The following is an 18,023-nucleotide window of genomic DNA, read 5'->3' as shown; positions in this document are numbered from 1 at the left end:
GGTGACACAAAGCACTTTGGGTTTCACTCACAAATGGCGCGACCATCCAATTTGATTAATGTAACCATAATTTAAAAACATAGCCGACGAGATTGTTATGGCCGGATAAAAATGGGAAATGGGACAGGTATGGTGACCACACGTGCTAGTTTTACCGGATATTTTCGTGCACTAACAAAGTTTTCAGCTTTACAAACAATATTGCGTTATTTCGGAATGGATGTAAAAACTGATTTCATTTTTTCGGAGATGCAAAACATATTTTTTTGGAATAATAAATATTATATATTTCGATAATATGAAAGACAAAGTCTAGTGGAAAATAAACAGCTACTGCCTCTTCTCTCTAGCTAGTGTATGTACATAAATTAATATTATTATGTTAGTTCCGATGTAATTAGACCATAATAATATTCTTTGGGACTACTCTATGAGCCGTGAATAAATTTAATAGCACAGTTAGGTACCTATACGGATATCGAACCCAGGTTCGTCAGCGCTTCAGAAAATCTTCATTCAATATCCTATAGATAATTATTATTGCGAGTACTTTGATAGTAAAAGTAAACGTAAATAATTGATTAATCATAATAATAATAATAATAATATATCTTTATTTCAGGTGTAAAAAGCCCATATCATATCTTAATTACATTTACATTTATAAAATTAAAATTAAAAGATACAAAAGTAAATATCATTAAAGTTAAAGTTAAGGCGGCAAAAAAGTGCATTCATACCTTCTAACACGCTCGGAAGCAAAGCATTTCGAATGCGTTATAGTTTCAAACTTTCTCATACCTACCGTTAAACATACACCCTGTATAGTGTATATCCAATTTGAGGTTAATTCCAGAATCCCGACTCACTGCAAGTCATCGCCGCGGTAACTGTTTCCTTCAGTCCAAGTGGAAGAGGACTCTGCCAGTGAAAGGCGAATTTCTTTCCCTGAGGTCAAACGAAGATTGATGATACGTGAATGGTCAAGCTTACTCAATGGGATTAAAAAGAGTACAGGGTGTCCCACGGCGAAGACACATGGAGGAGGGAGACCATGTATATTTGTATATACTGAATACGATAATGAAGATGAAGCTTATGTTATGAAGAAGACATCATTATATTTTAACCTACTTCAAAAAAAGGCGGAGGTTCTCAATTCGTAGGGATCTTTCTTTAAAACAATAATCCAAACTGCATCAAACAAAATGGAATCGAATTCGCTAAACGACGGAAATTACGAAAAGGATTATCCACGAAGTACAATTTTGTCATTCTCTATACAACTTTATTGCAAAATACGTATCACTTTTTCCATTATATTTTATACAATATCATACTATTTTCGCTGATGGGGTCAAGTGGGTGCTAAGACAAGCTGAGCGTAAGTAGGGCAAAGTTATTGCGTGTGATGTTCCACTTCGAGCGGACACTTCCACTCATCCGGATCATACTCTGTGTGCCTTTCTTCACTCACGTACGTTCACTGGGAGACATATTTCACGGAAGAAACCAGATCACATCAATTCACTGTCCACATAATCTGGTACAGATGAAAAAATCCACACCCCGCGGCAGCGCTAGCAATGTAATGCTAAGTGCCAATTTCTCCATAGTCGGTTAGAGCATAACCAGGTATTAGTGGTGATTTTTGACACATCTGGCAAGAATTTTATATGGAGATGACGTATAATTGATAACCTATCCCTGGTCGGTTAGATAACCGACTATGGAGAAATAAGTTAAATTTAAAATATCGAGGAAAGGAAAATTTATGGATGCAATAAATGATAGAGTATTGAATTAAATAATATTTTATCGGTATCTACGTACTGATTGTTGCTTTATCGCTCTATTTATTATGTATTTTTATGCCCTCTATCTCTCGTCAATAGATCTTAAAATATTAAGTGTTTGCGCGGATTGGTGAATAGTGGATACAAATCTCATTTCCTGACTGTACTTGGGTGAATGAAAGCATTTCTGTGTAGCTGTAGTGTTGTCATTGTGTGGGGATTCCGGTGCTTAATGCAACTTAGTCATTGCGTTGGTAGATAGCGGTCTAGATTCTAGATGCCCTCGTTGTAGAGTTGTAAGCTGTAATTATCTGAGTCAATGAAGCCGGGACGTGCCTGGACTTTTCTTTATTCCATTCTAAAAAGCTCTTTCGAGTGCTATCTTTGTTTGCTTCCACTCTGAAACATAATGTGGATTTTAACCACCGATTAGTTGTTAGTTTTTAGCATAATTTTTTTGTGTAGGTTTTTATCTGGATAAAGAAAGGAGAGTTTGTTGACATGCTTAGGTACTATTCTTCTAACCATCACACATAACTTATAGAGGCATACTTATCCTATTTCACTATTGAAAATCTATTTGTTTTTCTAGGAAAGGGGGTATATCCGTAACTTAAACTGCAAACAAAATATGTAAATGAATACAAGGAGATTTGACCGGTCTTGTTTCAGAATATACAAGCTCTCCTCTTTCTCGATAAATTCTCTTTCTTTTATTTATTAAAGTTCCTACCTATGTATATCGTTTTTGTTCTATATAGTTAAAACGACGTAAACTTGGTAAATAACAGTGGAATGAAATTAAAATATGAAAAGGCTAAATGAAAATCGTTTTAACCGTTTGGGAGCTACGCTACCACTGACAGATAGGTACACAAATACATGCATTTGAAACTTACAACGCCCCTCTTTTTATGTCAGGGTTAAATATATGTGATCAGTAATGAATACGGAAGGTCGTACGAAATCAGGAGGGTCACTCTATACTGACGCAAAACGAACGAACGATGACATCGTGCAATCGGCACGTATGATAAATATATAAATAAATATAAATTATGTGGGGACATCTCACACACGGCCATCCGAGCATAAGATAGGCAGAGCCTCTGATATGGGTATCGGACAGCTAATATATATCTACACAAATACATAGATAGATACATATTAAATATAAATATCAACACCCAAGACCCGAGTACAAATATCTGTATTTTAAACAAATATCTGCCCCAGCCGGGAATCGAACCCGGGACCTTCGGCTTGGCAGTCAGGGTCAAAAAGAGTCGTGGCTCGCGCAGCAGCGCTCCGAAACCTAGTTTTTCGTCATAATAGAGTGACCCGCCATATGAAATATTCAAGTGAGCCAGGAAACGAACACGGTAGTAAAAGTACATAAGTGTTGCCATTTGAAGACTCTGTGACTCTGATGGCGACGAGATAGTCAGTTAAAGTTACTTAGTACATTTCTCGGTCTTGTGATTGCTTAGAAATAAAACCTGAAAATATAAAGTATTTTATTATACTGTAATGTGTCAACTTTGAATTGGAATTTACCCATTTATGTAATAAAGGCAGGTACTAGTAGAGGTTATTGTAAATCAAGAGTTGAAATTTTTCCGTCTGGAAAGCAAAGTAGTAAAACTTTCAGGTTCTGGAGTTATTGCACCCTTTAATATTTAGTGGTTTGAAACTGCTACTAAATTAGGTAAAATTGAATTAGGTACGATTGCTCAATACACCTCTGAATGCCCTATGTAACTATCGTTGCTTCAGAATCGGCCACATTTTCGGAATACCAATGTGGGAGATAATTCAACCGATGAAAATCTCATTAACACGGTAGCTATCTATATTCAATGTATATAACTGGGCAAGTGGGCATCCCTTCCTTTGTCCCACCATGAAGGATTAATCCTGCGTGACGAAACAACAAGTTTCCGAAATCTGTTAAGCAATCGGCGCGTTTATGTATCGAGATAGGGTGCTTACATAGAAAGCCAGGTTCCCTGTTTAGTCTATGCTGTATCTACCCGTACCGGTAACCTGCTGTTTATGAGTGCGCTAGAGCATTTTCCGGTTTTAAATTTCTTAGTGAGCGCTTTCGCATACCTCAACAAGTTACCGGTATGGGTAGGTACAGGGAACCCGATTCTTTAGGTAAGCACCCATAGAGTAGCTCACTGGCGGTTACGGAACTTTTCATCATGAATTCGTATTTTTTGAAGGAAGACTAGCCCCAGTCATTTTAATTTAAAACGTAGCTTTAAATATTCTATTGTTAAATGTAGTTCAATATAGCAAACGGCTATTTCCGCTTAGGCGTAATTTAGTGCTTTTCTCACTAGAACATAAATTTACCCATGTTTACAATAAATGAATTTTTATCTTTATCTTATCTTTAAAAAAAAATCACTCAAAAAGGCCACCCCGAATCGTACCTGGCCCAAAGGTACCCATTATACTCGCAGCATTACCGCGTTGTATAGCGAGTGATATCCTTTGAGCGAGGTACGAACCGGAGCGGCGGTCATAACCTCTGATAACTATACGTCGTCCAAGGCCTTTTAAAAAAGACCTTGCCTCAGACCCCCATACTCCACTTGTCTCAAATGCTACAGGAATAAATGTGTAGCAGTTCTTCAAGGCAGCGTATTTCAAATGTTTGGATCTAGCTGCGCTCTCCGCCGCCGACCCGGCTGTGCGTGTGGTCCCTGGAAGGTGAGAGGCAGCAAATGTGCTCACGCAAGTCGCGTCCCACAGCAGGCTACGTCCACGCTCCCAAGGGACCAAGGTTAAGCCATCAGGGCGTTTACCGTCACTGCGGCTTAAACCAGGAGGTTCTAAAACACAGGGAATGTTGGCGGTGACCATTGCCCTGCGAATGATTTCATTCAAGGCGTGATGGCGAGGAAATCTTCCTGAGCATCTCTGGCAACTCAATCCATGATGTCCTCTTGTGTCTACCTGTGCTCCACAGATGCACACATGCTGTTCACAAATATTACACCCCAGCCTCAAAGCTACAGCTATCCTTAATGTGTCGTTATCCAGCAATGTACCCATTTGTGGTGAAGGCAAGGCATGGAGCCAAGCACCTGACTCTGATGCAGATGCAGCTCTAAGTCTGGCCAAGTCCACACCTGAACTGGTCTCGATGAGACTATCTAATATTGCCATCGAGTTAATCTCATCCCAGTTCCTTTGCATCTCGGGATTATCGGGAGTAACCTGTCCCGGACGCTGAGTCTCCCATTCTGCTAAAGCCTCGTTCACAAAGGGCAAGCGGAACCCGTCACCATCAACTGAGAGAATACGAGTGACCAGTTCCACTGCCCCATGAGCCGAGGCCAAAAAAGCCGAAAGACTAGTGTCTTGTACCCGACGAATCCCGAGGCCACCATGTCTTATGGGCAATGCAGCCTGTTGCCATTGGACATCATCAAGGCTAACATTGAGCAAATCCTCAAGCGTACACCTAATGGCAATGTCGATTCCTTGCGTTTTATCGGGATACAGCCAAATCGGGGAAGTTCTCACTGTGTATGTTAGCTTGGGCATTGACAAGCAGCTGCGAAAAATAGTCAATGCCACATGAGCCGACAGGTTTTTCAAACGTTCCCGCGACTTAACGATACCATCCTTTTTAGCATCCAGAATTGATGGTAGAGCCTCTGGAAAGATAGCTGCTCCTAAAAGTGTGAAGTTTGCTTTATCCAATATTTTCAGACCTGGAACCACTGCTGTTAAGGTTGAGATGTCTTCGTTCGGGTTGCAACAAAATACCTCACACTTATTGGAGTTTAACTCGAGACCCAATTCCTTGAGCGCTTCGACAATTTTCTGCACATCCTTCACAACTGTATTAACACTGCCACCAATTGTTCCATCATCCAGATACCATATATTTAATAGGGACTGCAAGTGCTTGACAATGTCATGTATTGCCAAGCTAAAAATCATTGGTCCTAGTGGGTCTCCCTGTTGCGCTCCAACCTGAGATAATATTGGCACTGGACCATGGAACAACTGGCTTGGTTTTGAGTAGCATTGGTTCAGAAACGGAAAAAGAGTCGGAGTGTGATCCTGTATTTTCGACAGAATTATGTCCCTTTCTAAATTATATATTTTAGTCCAGATATTTCATACAATTTAGTAATCTAAAGCCGGTTCTTAACCAGACCTACCTATGTTTGTATAATGAGTAGACCAGTGCAACTGTCCACTCCCAGAGTCTGTCTCGTTACAATTACCATGCCACGCACGCGCCACTGCTACGGGCACGCCACGTCCACTGTCCACGGTAAAGCCTTCTCAAAATGCACTCCTTTGTAAAATTTAACTCATTTTAAACTAGCACATTTGTGTTTGAGTTTAATATAATTAAAGCAACATTAAAATAATGAAATGATACAAAGGTACGGTTAGTACCTTCGTTTTGGAGTTCTATGAATACTCTGTACCAATTATGTAATTATGAAGCTACTTGAATTATTGTTATTCATTTATTAAAGTCCGCCTCTATTTTCTAATAAATATAGCTAGTACTATAATCCCAAAGGGGCTAGTCAAAGGTAAGTCGACTGTAAGTGTGCATTAGGTCCAATAACCACAAAAGAATCGTGAAAAACTTCACACTGGTTAAGTGCCGATGCAATAAAGATTTCATGACAGCGCTTTTATTACCTAACTAAAAGTTACTGTCTCTTACAATGCGAAGAAAGGAAACGATGTGCTTTTGGAAACTCATCTACATCTAAACGGTTTTTGCACAGTATGTATTAAGTATACACTGAAATAAAATATAGTTCTGTGGGTGTCGTTCATGCATTTTATTGCATTGGCGAAGATCGGAATAAATTATAACTATTTAGGGAGGTTTCGGTTATTGTGAAGACACTTTATTATATCAGGTATCTAATAGATACCACAAGAGCTTTATAGGATAAAGGTTATCAGAGTCCGCAACTGCTAATGTAATTCAAAATATTTTTACACGGGTTTTCCATTTCGCTTCTGTTACATTTCAGTGCTTTTCATGCAAATTGTAAAGTATACAAATGCAGAGTTAGTTAAGGGTCTGTTCGCACTTGGATTTTTTTAATTCTTTCCGTCGCCCCCTCTCGACGATGTCTGAATATTAAGTAGTTCTCAAGACTTTCTGATACTTTCAAGACTCTGGACTGGCTCAAGAAGCTTAAATGTTTGTAAGAGGCAATATAGGTACATACCTTTTTCTTGTTAGTCGCAGAAAGAGTTGAAACACACCGGGGCGGTAGAAATAGCTATCCTAAGGTGTTTCAAGATGTTGTCAATTCTACAAGAGCCCCCTCTGCTAACCACGTAACAAAAATATCATCTTTTCAACCCATCCTTCTCGCTCTTTCCAGAAAAAGTGTTATCGGACAAGTGCAGTCAGACCGATGACATCAAGCCGGAGGCGCCGCGGCCCACCAATGGCAAGGCTCACATCCCTGCCGAAGCCCTGGCGCTGGACGCCGGCAAGCTGGCGCCCGCTGGTCTCCCGGCCTTCGAGCGCAAGCCGCGACGGCTGCTGAACGGGCCTCCGGGCATCATCGTACTGGGAGAGGAGATACCCTTATAGCCGGAGCGCCGCCGCCCGGTTGTCGTGTAAATACTGGTGAAGATGGTACTTTAGATATAGGTAGCTACGGGAATTACGTTTTAAGTTTGTAGTGATTGTTAGATAAATATAGATAAGTACCTACCTACTTTGTTGCAAGATAAATTTATGAGGACTGTTAATATGATAATACTTTGAATGTAGAAACTTGTTTAAGGGTCTCTGCACGCCTAAATCTTGTACGTTCAGATATGCGAAACCAAATAGGTAAACGTGTGGTCTTGTCGGATGGGCTTGGTCTGTCCACACCCTAATACCTACCTTATTATGTTATGCTGTTGATTATTGAATAAATTTTGTCAGTCATGTTATTTGCAATCTAGATAATTATAATGGATAGAAGTGAATTGTGATAATTATAAGATCAAATGTACATAAAGATAGGTTGTACAGTCTGTGACAAAGAAACCTGACCCCTTCAGGTAGCTTTTATCACTAGGGGTCAGGGTACCTGAATTGAGATAAGATACATAATTAAGTTGTCGAAATATTATTAGAGGTAGTATTTAGGATGAAACGTTTACAAATTACTTACACTACCAAAACTTGTGCCAATTTCTTTTGTAAGTAATTTATTGACCACAACTACGAAAGTTTGGATTTGTTATACATTAGATACACGTACTTACTTACCTATTTCTTCGTTTGTATCTCTTTATTTGTTATTGTTGTTAGTTATTTGTAAATAATGCTCAACGTGATTTGTAGTTATTTTAAATAAATAATCATTCAATACAGATATCTAAGCTAAAAGAATTTAAGTAAAAAAGTTGCTTGATAATTTATAATTTTACAAGCTTTTATTTGAATCACACCCAGAATGACCAACTCAAAAAAACTTGAAAGTAAGGCGTAACTAATTTTATAGAACCTATAATAATCATAAACATTTCATAACCGTTCATTAACAAAATAATACGTTATTGGTAAATTGTTTTAAAAAGATAATAAATAAACACATAGAATCGCAATTATAACATTATGTATGCTGTAAAACTACAGTAGTTAAACGTTCAATAAAGTAAGGGTATTTTGAAAAATTGCATAGTTTTTCAGAATTATACGGCCGATGCAGATAATTATTGTGTTTGCACAGCAATTTAGTATGCATGCGAAATGTAAAACCTAAGACCTGACCATACAACACAGTATCTTACTCATTGCTGTTCTACCCCTCTAGCTGACGTACGTCTTTAGTGAAATGTTCACCAACACCCTGGCTAGCTGGTCCCGCGCCGAGCACCCGTCACTCGGCTACATCCTCACCTACTTCACGCGGCTCTCCCTGTGGATCCCCACCAGGTCGCGGCCTCACTCGCTCCTCCACAAAGCTCTTTTCGCGTTTGTCATCGCAATGTTCTTGAACCAGGTCCTCTACGTGGCTCTAAAGCAGGATATGAAAGCGGTGTTGGTGTTTCTGCAACTACTGGTCTATAACATCGGAGTGGTTAAGATGTTGTCGTACATCGTGTTCTACCGGCAGTGGAACACGGTCGTGACGAGCGTGTCAGAGATGGAGCTGACCTTCTGTCTTGACAGCAACTGCCGTGCGGCGGTTCGGAAATACTCCAGCCATAACCGTAGACTTGTGGCTTTTGTTTTGCTCCTCACCGTGCTGATTTGCGTCTACACGGCCCCTAACCGGGTCTACAATCAAGTGAAGCATTTAATCCGTGGTGAAGAGTTGTCTTTAGAGCGCCGGTTCTTCTACTTCTGCTGGCCGGAGCCTGTGGCTGGGCTGTCCGGCTTTCTATACATACTGGTTGAGGAGATGGTCTGTTTCTCTAACGTGATGTATTCAGTGGCTTGGGACATCCTGACCACGAGCTGCATGGCGACAGTGGCGGGGCTGCTGGCCGTGGTGGCCGTGGAGTTCAGGCAGACCCTGGACGAGGGCACTGATGAGGAGAAGATAAAGCGACTCATCAAGTGCTACCAGCTGTACCAGCGGATAATAGAGTAAGATACTTACTTTACCTACTACACATCTTGGATTATGAGGTTATTGTTAAATTAGTTATTATGATGCAATTTTCAGGACCTACAAGGTGTCGCACAGGGTGGTGGACCCGGTCCTGTTCATGTACCTGCTGATGACGTCCGTCAATATCAGCATCACGATAATCTCTATCAAGAACACGGTGAGTAAGTAGGGGGTCCTCGCAGCGTAATAATGTAAACATTTCAAAGTATAATTGTTTGTCTAATAATGTAAAGTATTCAATGTTTCAACATTAGCATGTATCACTTAATTTTTCAGACCAGCCGTTTGGAACTGCTTGAATACTGTGGTTTGATGTTTGGGATTGTGGTCCAACTCTTCATCTATTACTGGCATGGGCAGATGGTTATTACTAACGTAAGTACCTACAAATGCCAATATACATAATATTAAATCTAATCACCGAAGATATGAACGCGTCTTACCCTTTTCGCTGTTCGTGGTCTCTATTTGGGAACTCGTGTCGCTAACAGGGCATCGGTTCTTCGACATTGTATCTATGGCTGGCTTACTACGACTTCAGCTTGCAGAATTTAAACATACTTATTTAAGTTGTTGAAACACTGCAATTTCACATTCAGGTTTCAAGGCGGAAAAGAGTCTCCCAGAGTGTTTTATCAACTGTAGATAGGTTAGATGGCTGCCTTTTAATACGTCCGACGTATCCGTTAACAACTGACCCGGCTGGCTGATCAGCACGCTTCAGACAGATGTATCCTTCCAGAGCGAAGCAGTGAGCTACTCCGTGTTCTGCAGCGCGTGGGCTGCGTGCGCGGCGGCGCGGCGTCCCGTGCACGCCGTGGGCCACGCCGCCGCGCGCCGCCTGGTCTACCACGCGGGGCCGTTCAATGAGGTCTCGCTCATTACGTTTATCTCTGTAAGTGTTGTGATGTGTAGCCTTCAGTACCTACCTATATCAATTTACCTGCTAGAGTCCGCGCCACCACTAAAACTCTATGTTTAATGAAGACTCGCTTATTATGTTCATATCTGTAAGAGTTCTGGTGTGTAGCCTCAGTATCTATTACCCTGATACCTGCTAGAGACCGCGTCACCACTGAAGTTCTACGGCAAAGGCGGGAACTAAACTATAGTTATAAGTGCAGCGCTGCGGCTATCGGACTTCTATTCATTGGTAGCACGCACTTTATCAGCAATCTGCTTTTGTCTAGTCGGTCGACCTTGGATATACTAATAAGGAGGGCGGATTCTGAAGGCTTAGCACCAATGATTCACGTTTATATATTATGTCAATGCTTAGCACTATCAGAATTAGAATATGTTAAGAACATGACATTTAAGAATCAGTCCTACTAATGAGAATCACTTCGATTTATTTTCTTGTTATCTGAATATCCCAGAGTTTGTAGCTAATCGCGTAACTTATGTTTGTTTCCTTTCAGATCCTAAAGTTCGCCTACAGCTTCTACACATTGATAACCCACTGATTCAAGAGCAAGATATCAAAAACAACCTAATCAAGGGTAATGTCAATAAATAAATATCCAACGTGTAGCAGTTTATTCCACCCGCACTTAGATTAATTAAACTCTGTTAGAAACATCAACAAGGGACGGCTAGCTCCGAAGTGAAACAACAATAAGTATCATGAAATATCAACAACTTTAATGATTGAATATTATATACAAGAACAATATTTAGATACAAATATTTAACAATTACTTTCACATTGGTGTTCCTACTTGAAACCTGGCAAATGAAGTAACTTTCAAAGTACATATTTATAGTAAACACATTTCAACTATATCTAAGCGCGTCGGCCTATCGTCTGTTAGTCCAATAAAACAACAAAGCTGCAGTCACACTTGTTGCGAAAACTATCAAAGTTAAGTCCAACTATTATTTCTTGTGGTATCAGTTTGTACGAAGAACCACGTTTGGTGTTCATTCTACACAACGGTTGCGAGATCACGAGACCAACGAATAATGTGTGGCTACAGCTTTATTTCTCAGTTAGATTCAAAAAATTAACCATAAGATATTTCTGATTACAACAGTATGTTTAGCGGTAGTCTAGATGTAGCCTAGACATCAATCCAGCGCACTTTCTAACTGAAGATAAATACCAAAACATTATTATTAAATGAATACACAATTTAGAGTACAGTTATACTATACTATTTCACAATAAATCTACAGTAATATATTCACAAAGCAACACTTCAAGCGAAGGAAGCTAGTTAAAACATAGATAAATTAGCTGTCTATTCAAAGTCAATACAATTCGTTGCTCTAAGAGTCTGTTTTCCGGGGGGTTAGCACGGTTTTACGAAATAAATCACAACATATCGGCACACTACTCGCTTTCTGTGCCTAGGGTTACATAAAGCGAAAGTGTGATACTGTCATATAATTTATAAAAACCTAGAGATGTCGTTTATTGGCCTTCTGTAAATTTGTTTTTAAGTTGAGTTCAATATTGGAACATTCTTTTATAGCATATTAATTCAATTTACGAAGAAATAAATACATATAACTGTTTCTTTATGACGGAAACTTAGGTTTTTAATATTAAGTTAATCATGTTTGGAACTACCCCCTACCGTCTTTATCGTAAGTATAACGTAAACTAACATTTAAAACCAATATATCGCTGTACTTCTACGTCGAGCAACATCAGATCATAAGAGAAACGACCCTAAAGTTAACATATTTTTACAAAATATAAATCTAAATCAGTGTATTTACTATTTACAGGCATTTTTGATCGAGCTTACATGTGTAACTGCACTTAGAGTCCAAAAACTCTAACTTTGCAAGAGAACCATAGTGCCAGTTATTAGTAATTATTTTTAGTTAGGGCAACAAATTATTTCTGACAACAAGCAGACTTAGTGCCAATTTCTCCATTCTCGGTTAGATTATAACCTGGGAGTAGTGGTAAACTTCTGACACTTATCTCCAAACTACGTTTTTCAAGATGTGACGGTTCGGATTGTCATGTGCGACATCTGTCATGAATTTTATATGGAGATGACGTTTAATTTATAAATCAATCCCTGTCGGTTAGATAACCGACAATGGAGGAATTGGCACTTAATTGTCAGAGATTACTTCAAGTTTCAAGTTGTAGTACAATTATAAGTGCTGTAACATCTAACGAACCTTACGACAACGATAATTGCTTCCATAGTACACTAATACTGAAATTCATGTTGTTGATAACGGTGTTCCTAAAATGAATTTAAATGTCAGTTATGTAGGTATAGTCGTTTGCAATAGAATCCAACAATCATGTAAACAAATATGGCGGGCTGACATTGACAGCGTATTGTTTATGCCCATAGTGATGACATAGTGTTGTAATTAGATTAAATATATAAGCCATAGACTATAAAATAAAACTGATTATAAATAAAAAAGTGTTTATTAAAACAAATTTAAATCTTCGTCTTCGTCATCATCACTATCAGAAGTGTCGCCGGTGACCGTAATTATAAATGGAACCACTGTGTCATCGCCAGTGTCTAAAATGCCATCGAGCTTGTTCATTTCTTCCTCTTCCTTTTTTCGTTTTGGTTAATTATATTAAGCTCTTGAAATTATTTTTTTATTGTATTCAAATAATATTAAATTAAAAATAAAAAAAACTTCAGATTACGAACAACACTAACTTTTCAATGACTTATAGAGTTCGATGAGTAAAAAACTAAGATGACAGCTTGTCAAATACTTCGAAATTTTTACGTTGCAAATGTTTTAACAAATTTAACTTATAAATACAAGTTAAATCGTGTTGAAGATAATGTGAAAACAATGGTGCGTTCGTTGAAATCAGACTATGTTCATAATTGATCGTCAAATGTATGTGATTACGGAGTAATCGTGACAATTTGTTTTGTTTACATGATTGTTGGATTCTATTGCAAACGACTATAGTTAGTCTACAATGCAGTTTAGCTGACCTACATTAGTTTACAACTGGCAAAGTATTACAACCCTTCTAAACATTCAGACATAGCAACTTACATATCACATACACATACGAAAATAAAAAATAATAATTTAACATTTTAAAATAAAGTCCGTGTCAAAAATGAGAGAAAATTTACATATTCACAGCCCTGACAACACCCATTGAACATTTCTAAGTTATTTACGGCTATGTACAATTGGTAAATATATTCTATAATTATGTACTTTATGATGTACATAACGAAAACTACGCGTTACAAACTGTAAAACGGAGGGCCTTAAGCAAGTTTACTAACTTTTCCGAGTCAACGTGACTAAAATGAGCATAGTGTCGCCATCTAGTGGCAGAAGCCGCTACTTAAAAACACACTAGTTTAGCCCAACGCATCGATCAAAAAGGAAAGAAATGGTTTTTTATTTTAAAACTCTCAAAACCCTCGCAATTTGCATGAAAAGTTATGAAATTTTAGCAGCAATTTTGCATGACACTAGCCAATGAAACAATAGGTTTGATTGAGTGGATAGTGAACCAACCAATCCTAAGCGAGCTTTAGTGCCAAAGGCCAATAAGATAACACGGTTTAGTGCACAGCAATGTGTGAAGATTAAGTAGAACATAACGGATCTTAAGCCTAACATGTTAAGTTATATTGTAATAATTATTATAACTATGATATAATTGGTGTACTCACTAGTTGAATCAATAAACACAGAATTCTCATAAGACATATTTACTTTTCTTACTTATAAACAATCACTAAGTATGTCAAATAATAAAAAAAATAACAGGCGATAGATTTTGATATTTCATGAAGTGTCAAATGTAATTTAAAATTTTAAAGTGAATCTACAATATTAGTCAATACCCTTACGGATATTGAGATAGATAGTATCTGTATTATTACTACGGTGCTTTCATCTAGTTAACAACAAACTGACACTGAATGCAATATTTCTCAGCTCGAACATCGTATTTAAGGCACTAACTTGCGTGGCAAACTTTAAACTTGGCAATATTATGTAAAAAGTGAGAAATTTCAACAACATCGTAAATCCTCTATTGAAAAGAATATTAATATCTAATGTTCATAACTGTCGGATTTTAAACATAAATTCGACACAAATTACTTTTTACTCTAGTATATCTATGAATAAACTGTACAACACCAAATGTATATTTATTTCACATTATAAACCGCGCGAATTCATGTATCCAGCTAGAATATTTTACTTACTTACGAATGAATGAACTGACTTATGAATGTGGAGGAAGCGAAAGAAGTATGTCAGGATCGTGGCACGTGGAGATCCATAGTCTCTGCCTACCCCTCTGGGAGACAGGCGTGAGCATATGTATGTATGTATGTAATATTTTACAATCGAAATAAAATCAAAACGCAAAGTGCGCCACACAGCTAAAATTCTATTCAAGTAATAAACTATAATAATAATAATTTAACCTCTAAAATCTTATATTCAAATACATACATACAGTTCACTATAACAAGGCATCTAGTTTCAACAACACACACGATTCACACACCATCTACATTCCTCTACCATAACTTCATCAATCATCCTTTCATTTACCAAACAGCGCCATCTATTGTCCAGTGGCGGCACCTCTGTGAGTTTATCCTAAGCAGCGCCATCTCGCGGGCGGCGGTCACAACTCGTCGTCGGCGCGGCGGGTGGGCAGGCCTCAGAGGGAGTCTCTGTGCCAGACCCAGGTTCGCTTCGTGTGGTCGAAGCGGTGCGCCAGCCACTGAGCTTGGAGTAGGTCTACGCGGTCTTGGCTCAGGTATAGGGGCTTGCCGCGTCTGTGAAAGGAAATATCGTGTAATACTATAGATATAAGAAGAAATGTTACGCCGTATCTTAGCTTCGAAGTACCGATCACAAACAACAGATGGCGCTATAGCGAAATACTAAAATTCACGATACTAATTCCACCTTTTGAGCTGTGGACATCACCACGAGTTGTTCAGATTGTGCAGTGTACTCACTTGAGGTCGCGGTCCTCCTCGTCGTAGTCGTCCAGGTACAGCGAGCCCCACAGGCAGGCGCGCCGGCCGCGGATCACTATGATGTACGTGGAGGTCACCACGAGGAAGATGCCGGTGCCGCCGCCGCACTCCATCGCATGCTGTAAAGCAGAAGATATTTAGGAAAAACGGTTTATGAAATCGTGTGAGGATAAATGCAAGTTTGTTTAGTCTTGGAATGTTCATAATGATAAAGTGTGGGTCTTAGCAATAATATGTAGCTCTGTTTGCTGACTGCTTTGAGAGTGTCTGTCTGTATATCCTACGTCCTAATTATACAGGGTGTTAACTTAATTGCGTTGGAGCGGGAAATGGTAGATACAGCTGATGATACTGAACACGGTAAGACATTGAAAAACGTATTTTATTTGCTTTAAGCTGACCAACATAAACCAGTTTTATTTAGTTCATTTTAAAATTTCATAGTCACCCTATTCATGTTTAGGTACGTTTGACAGAATGACCATGAACTTGAAAGCCAAGGTCAGGGCCAAAAAAATCAAAGCCAAGGTCAATAAAAAAAGTATGCGTGCATCAGCACCACACTTGGAGCCACATCGTCAAGGTACCTAGCGAGATTTTGGGTACTCAAAGTACCCAATCCATTGTAGACATTTCATTTTACTCCATAAGTATCACTTTATTGATACACAATAAGTATCTTTTATGAATACAGAACAGTTTCATTTTATGCTTCATAACATAGGAAACACGTATTCACAGCACAGCACAACATAAAACGAGATGAGGAACAAGGCTTGGTAATCAAAAGATAGAATTGTAGGTACCTTTTCCCTTTTAGGTAATAACTAGCTGTTCCCGCGCGCTTCGCTTCGCCTTAAAAAGTTTTCCCGTGGGAATTCCGGGATAAAAAGTAGCCTATGTTCTTTCCCAGGGTCTAGACCGTATGTATACCAAATTTCATTCAAATCCGTTCAGTAGTTTTGGCGTGAAAGAGTAACAGACAGACAGACAGACAGACAGACAGACAGACAGACACAGACACAGTTACTTTCGCATTTATAATATTAGTTAGGATTGTAAAAAATGATTGTAAACAAGTAAACAACAATGACTGACTGACAGACTAGATCCACAGAGAAGGTAATGACTATCATAAATACTCGATGGTTATGATACGCGAGATTGTTATTATTCTACTGGTATTCAAAGTGAGGCCATACTTATTATGAGGATTTCCGTACTATTCGTCATCAAAGACGTCTCAATCGCAAGTACACAACACAAATCGAGATGAGCGAGTGTAAGTAAACCAATTCGTCATTGAAGTAGACCCTGTTATCATCCTGTTATGCATTGTGGTCTTTTATCTTTAGCTGCGTACAGACCGGCCAAACGAACGCCAACGAACGGGTTTTGTTAACCTTCGTTGCTCAATCTGCCCCTGTATTATGTATGATAAATGTCCATCGGTGGGCGTTCGTTGGACCGGTCTGTACGCATCTTTAGGTAATAAAAGAAAAATAAAACGTGGTGAGTATCAAGGGTGAATACTAAACGCTTACCTTATTCTGAGTAAAAAGGTTTAATTATTGTTCTGAGCTCCTAGAAAGTCATAAATTATATTCTGTACGATCTATGAAACTTTATGCACATCAGCTGTTTAATTGTTGATTAGTATGTCATTAATCACCATGAATAATTTCAATTTTATTTAATAATTGTTATTTACCTACTGTGTAATTAATTACAATCATAGTTACATCAAATAAATTATGAAAAGTGAAGTTGATAACAAATTTACAGTGTGTGTACTTTTGCAATCGAATGTCTCATTGGTTATGTGTTTGTGTAGGGTGACCATGTTTTTGATTAAGGTAAAACTTTCCACTTTACTTTAGACTTTAAACATAAATATTCGAGATTCTGATGTTTTTTTTTCTTAGAAACGTGCTTGGTTAGACTAATACTAACCCCCGTTTCCCGCTCAAACGCATTCTAGTTAACACCCTGTATTATTTTTGAATCCAATTTTTATAAAATATTCTATGTAGGACGCTAAATTAACCGTAAATTAACATACACTCTATTTATTCAAGCTGCAAAACATTTTCAGTCGGAGCTAACTAGCAACAGTTCGTAGTCGTAGTACATACAGGTTGTTGCAAAAAGGGAATTTCTCTCGAATTTCCAAAAGTTATTTCGGCAAGACTCCCTGAGCCACCTCCTTTCAACTTACACCACTTTTGCAACACCCTGCATATCTTCAAACAATAAAATCCCCACGTACCTGCACAGCCTCGCACACCTGCTGCTGCCGACAGCACGCCTGCTTCAGACACACCAGCGTCCCGCACAGCAGGCACACCGACGCCTCCTTGTAGTGTAGTACGTCAACAGAATACTTCAATACACCCCACGTACCTGCACAGCCTCGCACACCTGCTGCTGCCGACAGCACGCCTGCTTCAGACACACCAGCGTCCCGCACAGCAGGCACACCGACGCCTCCTTGTAGTGTAGTACGTCAACAGAATACTTCAATACACCCCACGTACCTGCACAGCCTCGCACACCTGCTGCTGCCGACAGCACGCCTGCTTCAGACACACCAGCGTCCCGCACAGCAGGCACACCGA

At 39.0% G+C, this 18,023-nt stretch overlaps 3 protein-coding genes across 3 annotated transcripts in view; 2 read left to right on the top strand and 1 right to left on the bottom strand.

Annotated features, from left to right (window-relative positions):
• LOC105383155 (metabotropic glutamate receptor 2) overlaps positions 1–8,206 on the top strand; it is a 156,762-nt gene extending 148,556 nt beyond the window's left edge. The window contains exon 17 of the mRNA XM_048622486.1: positions 7,187–8,206. Within this exon, the coding sequence (XP_048478443.1) occupies positions 7,187–7,401 (215 nt within the window). The 3' untranslated portion in view covers positions 7,402–8,206. The remainder of the gene's footprint in view (positions 1–7,186) is intronic.
• A 435-nt stretch (positions 8,207–8,641) lies between these two features.
• On the top strand, positions 8,642–11,294 carry LOC105383154. Its single transcript, XM_038115447.2, has 5 exons — positions 8,642–9,399; positions 9,479–9,581; positions 9,701–9,799; positions 10,167–10,319; positions 10,846–11,294. Exons 1-5 carry the CDS (start codon positions 8,642–8,644, stop codon positions 10,888–10,890), a joined length of 1,158 nt encoding a protein of 385 aa, XP_037971375.2. The 3' UTR covers positions 10,891–11,294.
• A 3,456-nt stretch (positions 11,295–14,750) lies between these two features.
• On the bottom strand, positions 14,751–17,798 carry LOC105383153 (E3 ubiquitin-protein ligase Ubr3). The gene is made up of 3 exons (XM_048622636.1): positions 17,675–17,798; positions 15,385–15,524; positions 14,751–15,198 (listed from the first exon to the last, which is right to left on the bottom strand). The coding sequence occupies exons 2-3, from the start codon at positions 15,516–15,518 to the stop codon at positions 15,081–15,083; spliced, it is 252 nt and encodes an 83-aa protein (XP_048478593.1). The 5' UTR covers positions 15,519–15,524; positions 17,675–17,798; the 3' UTR covers positions 14,751–15,080.
• Between the last annotated feature and the right edge of the window lie 225 nt (positions 17,799–18,023).

Source organism: Plutella xylostella, chromosome 8, assembly GCF_932276165.1.
Source record: "Plutella xylostella chromosome 8, ilPluXylo3.1, whole genome shotgun sequence".
NCBI lineage: Eukaryota > Metazoa > Arthropoda > Insecta > Lepidoptera > Plutellidae > Plutella > Plutella xylostella.
The sequence above is the reverse complement of the archived record's forward strand: the minus strand, read 5'-3'. Positions and strand labels throughout refer to the sequence as shown.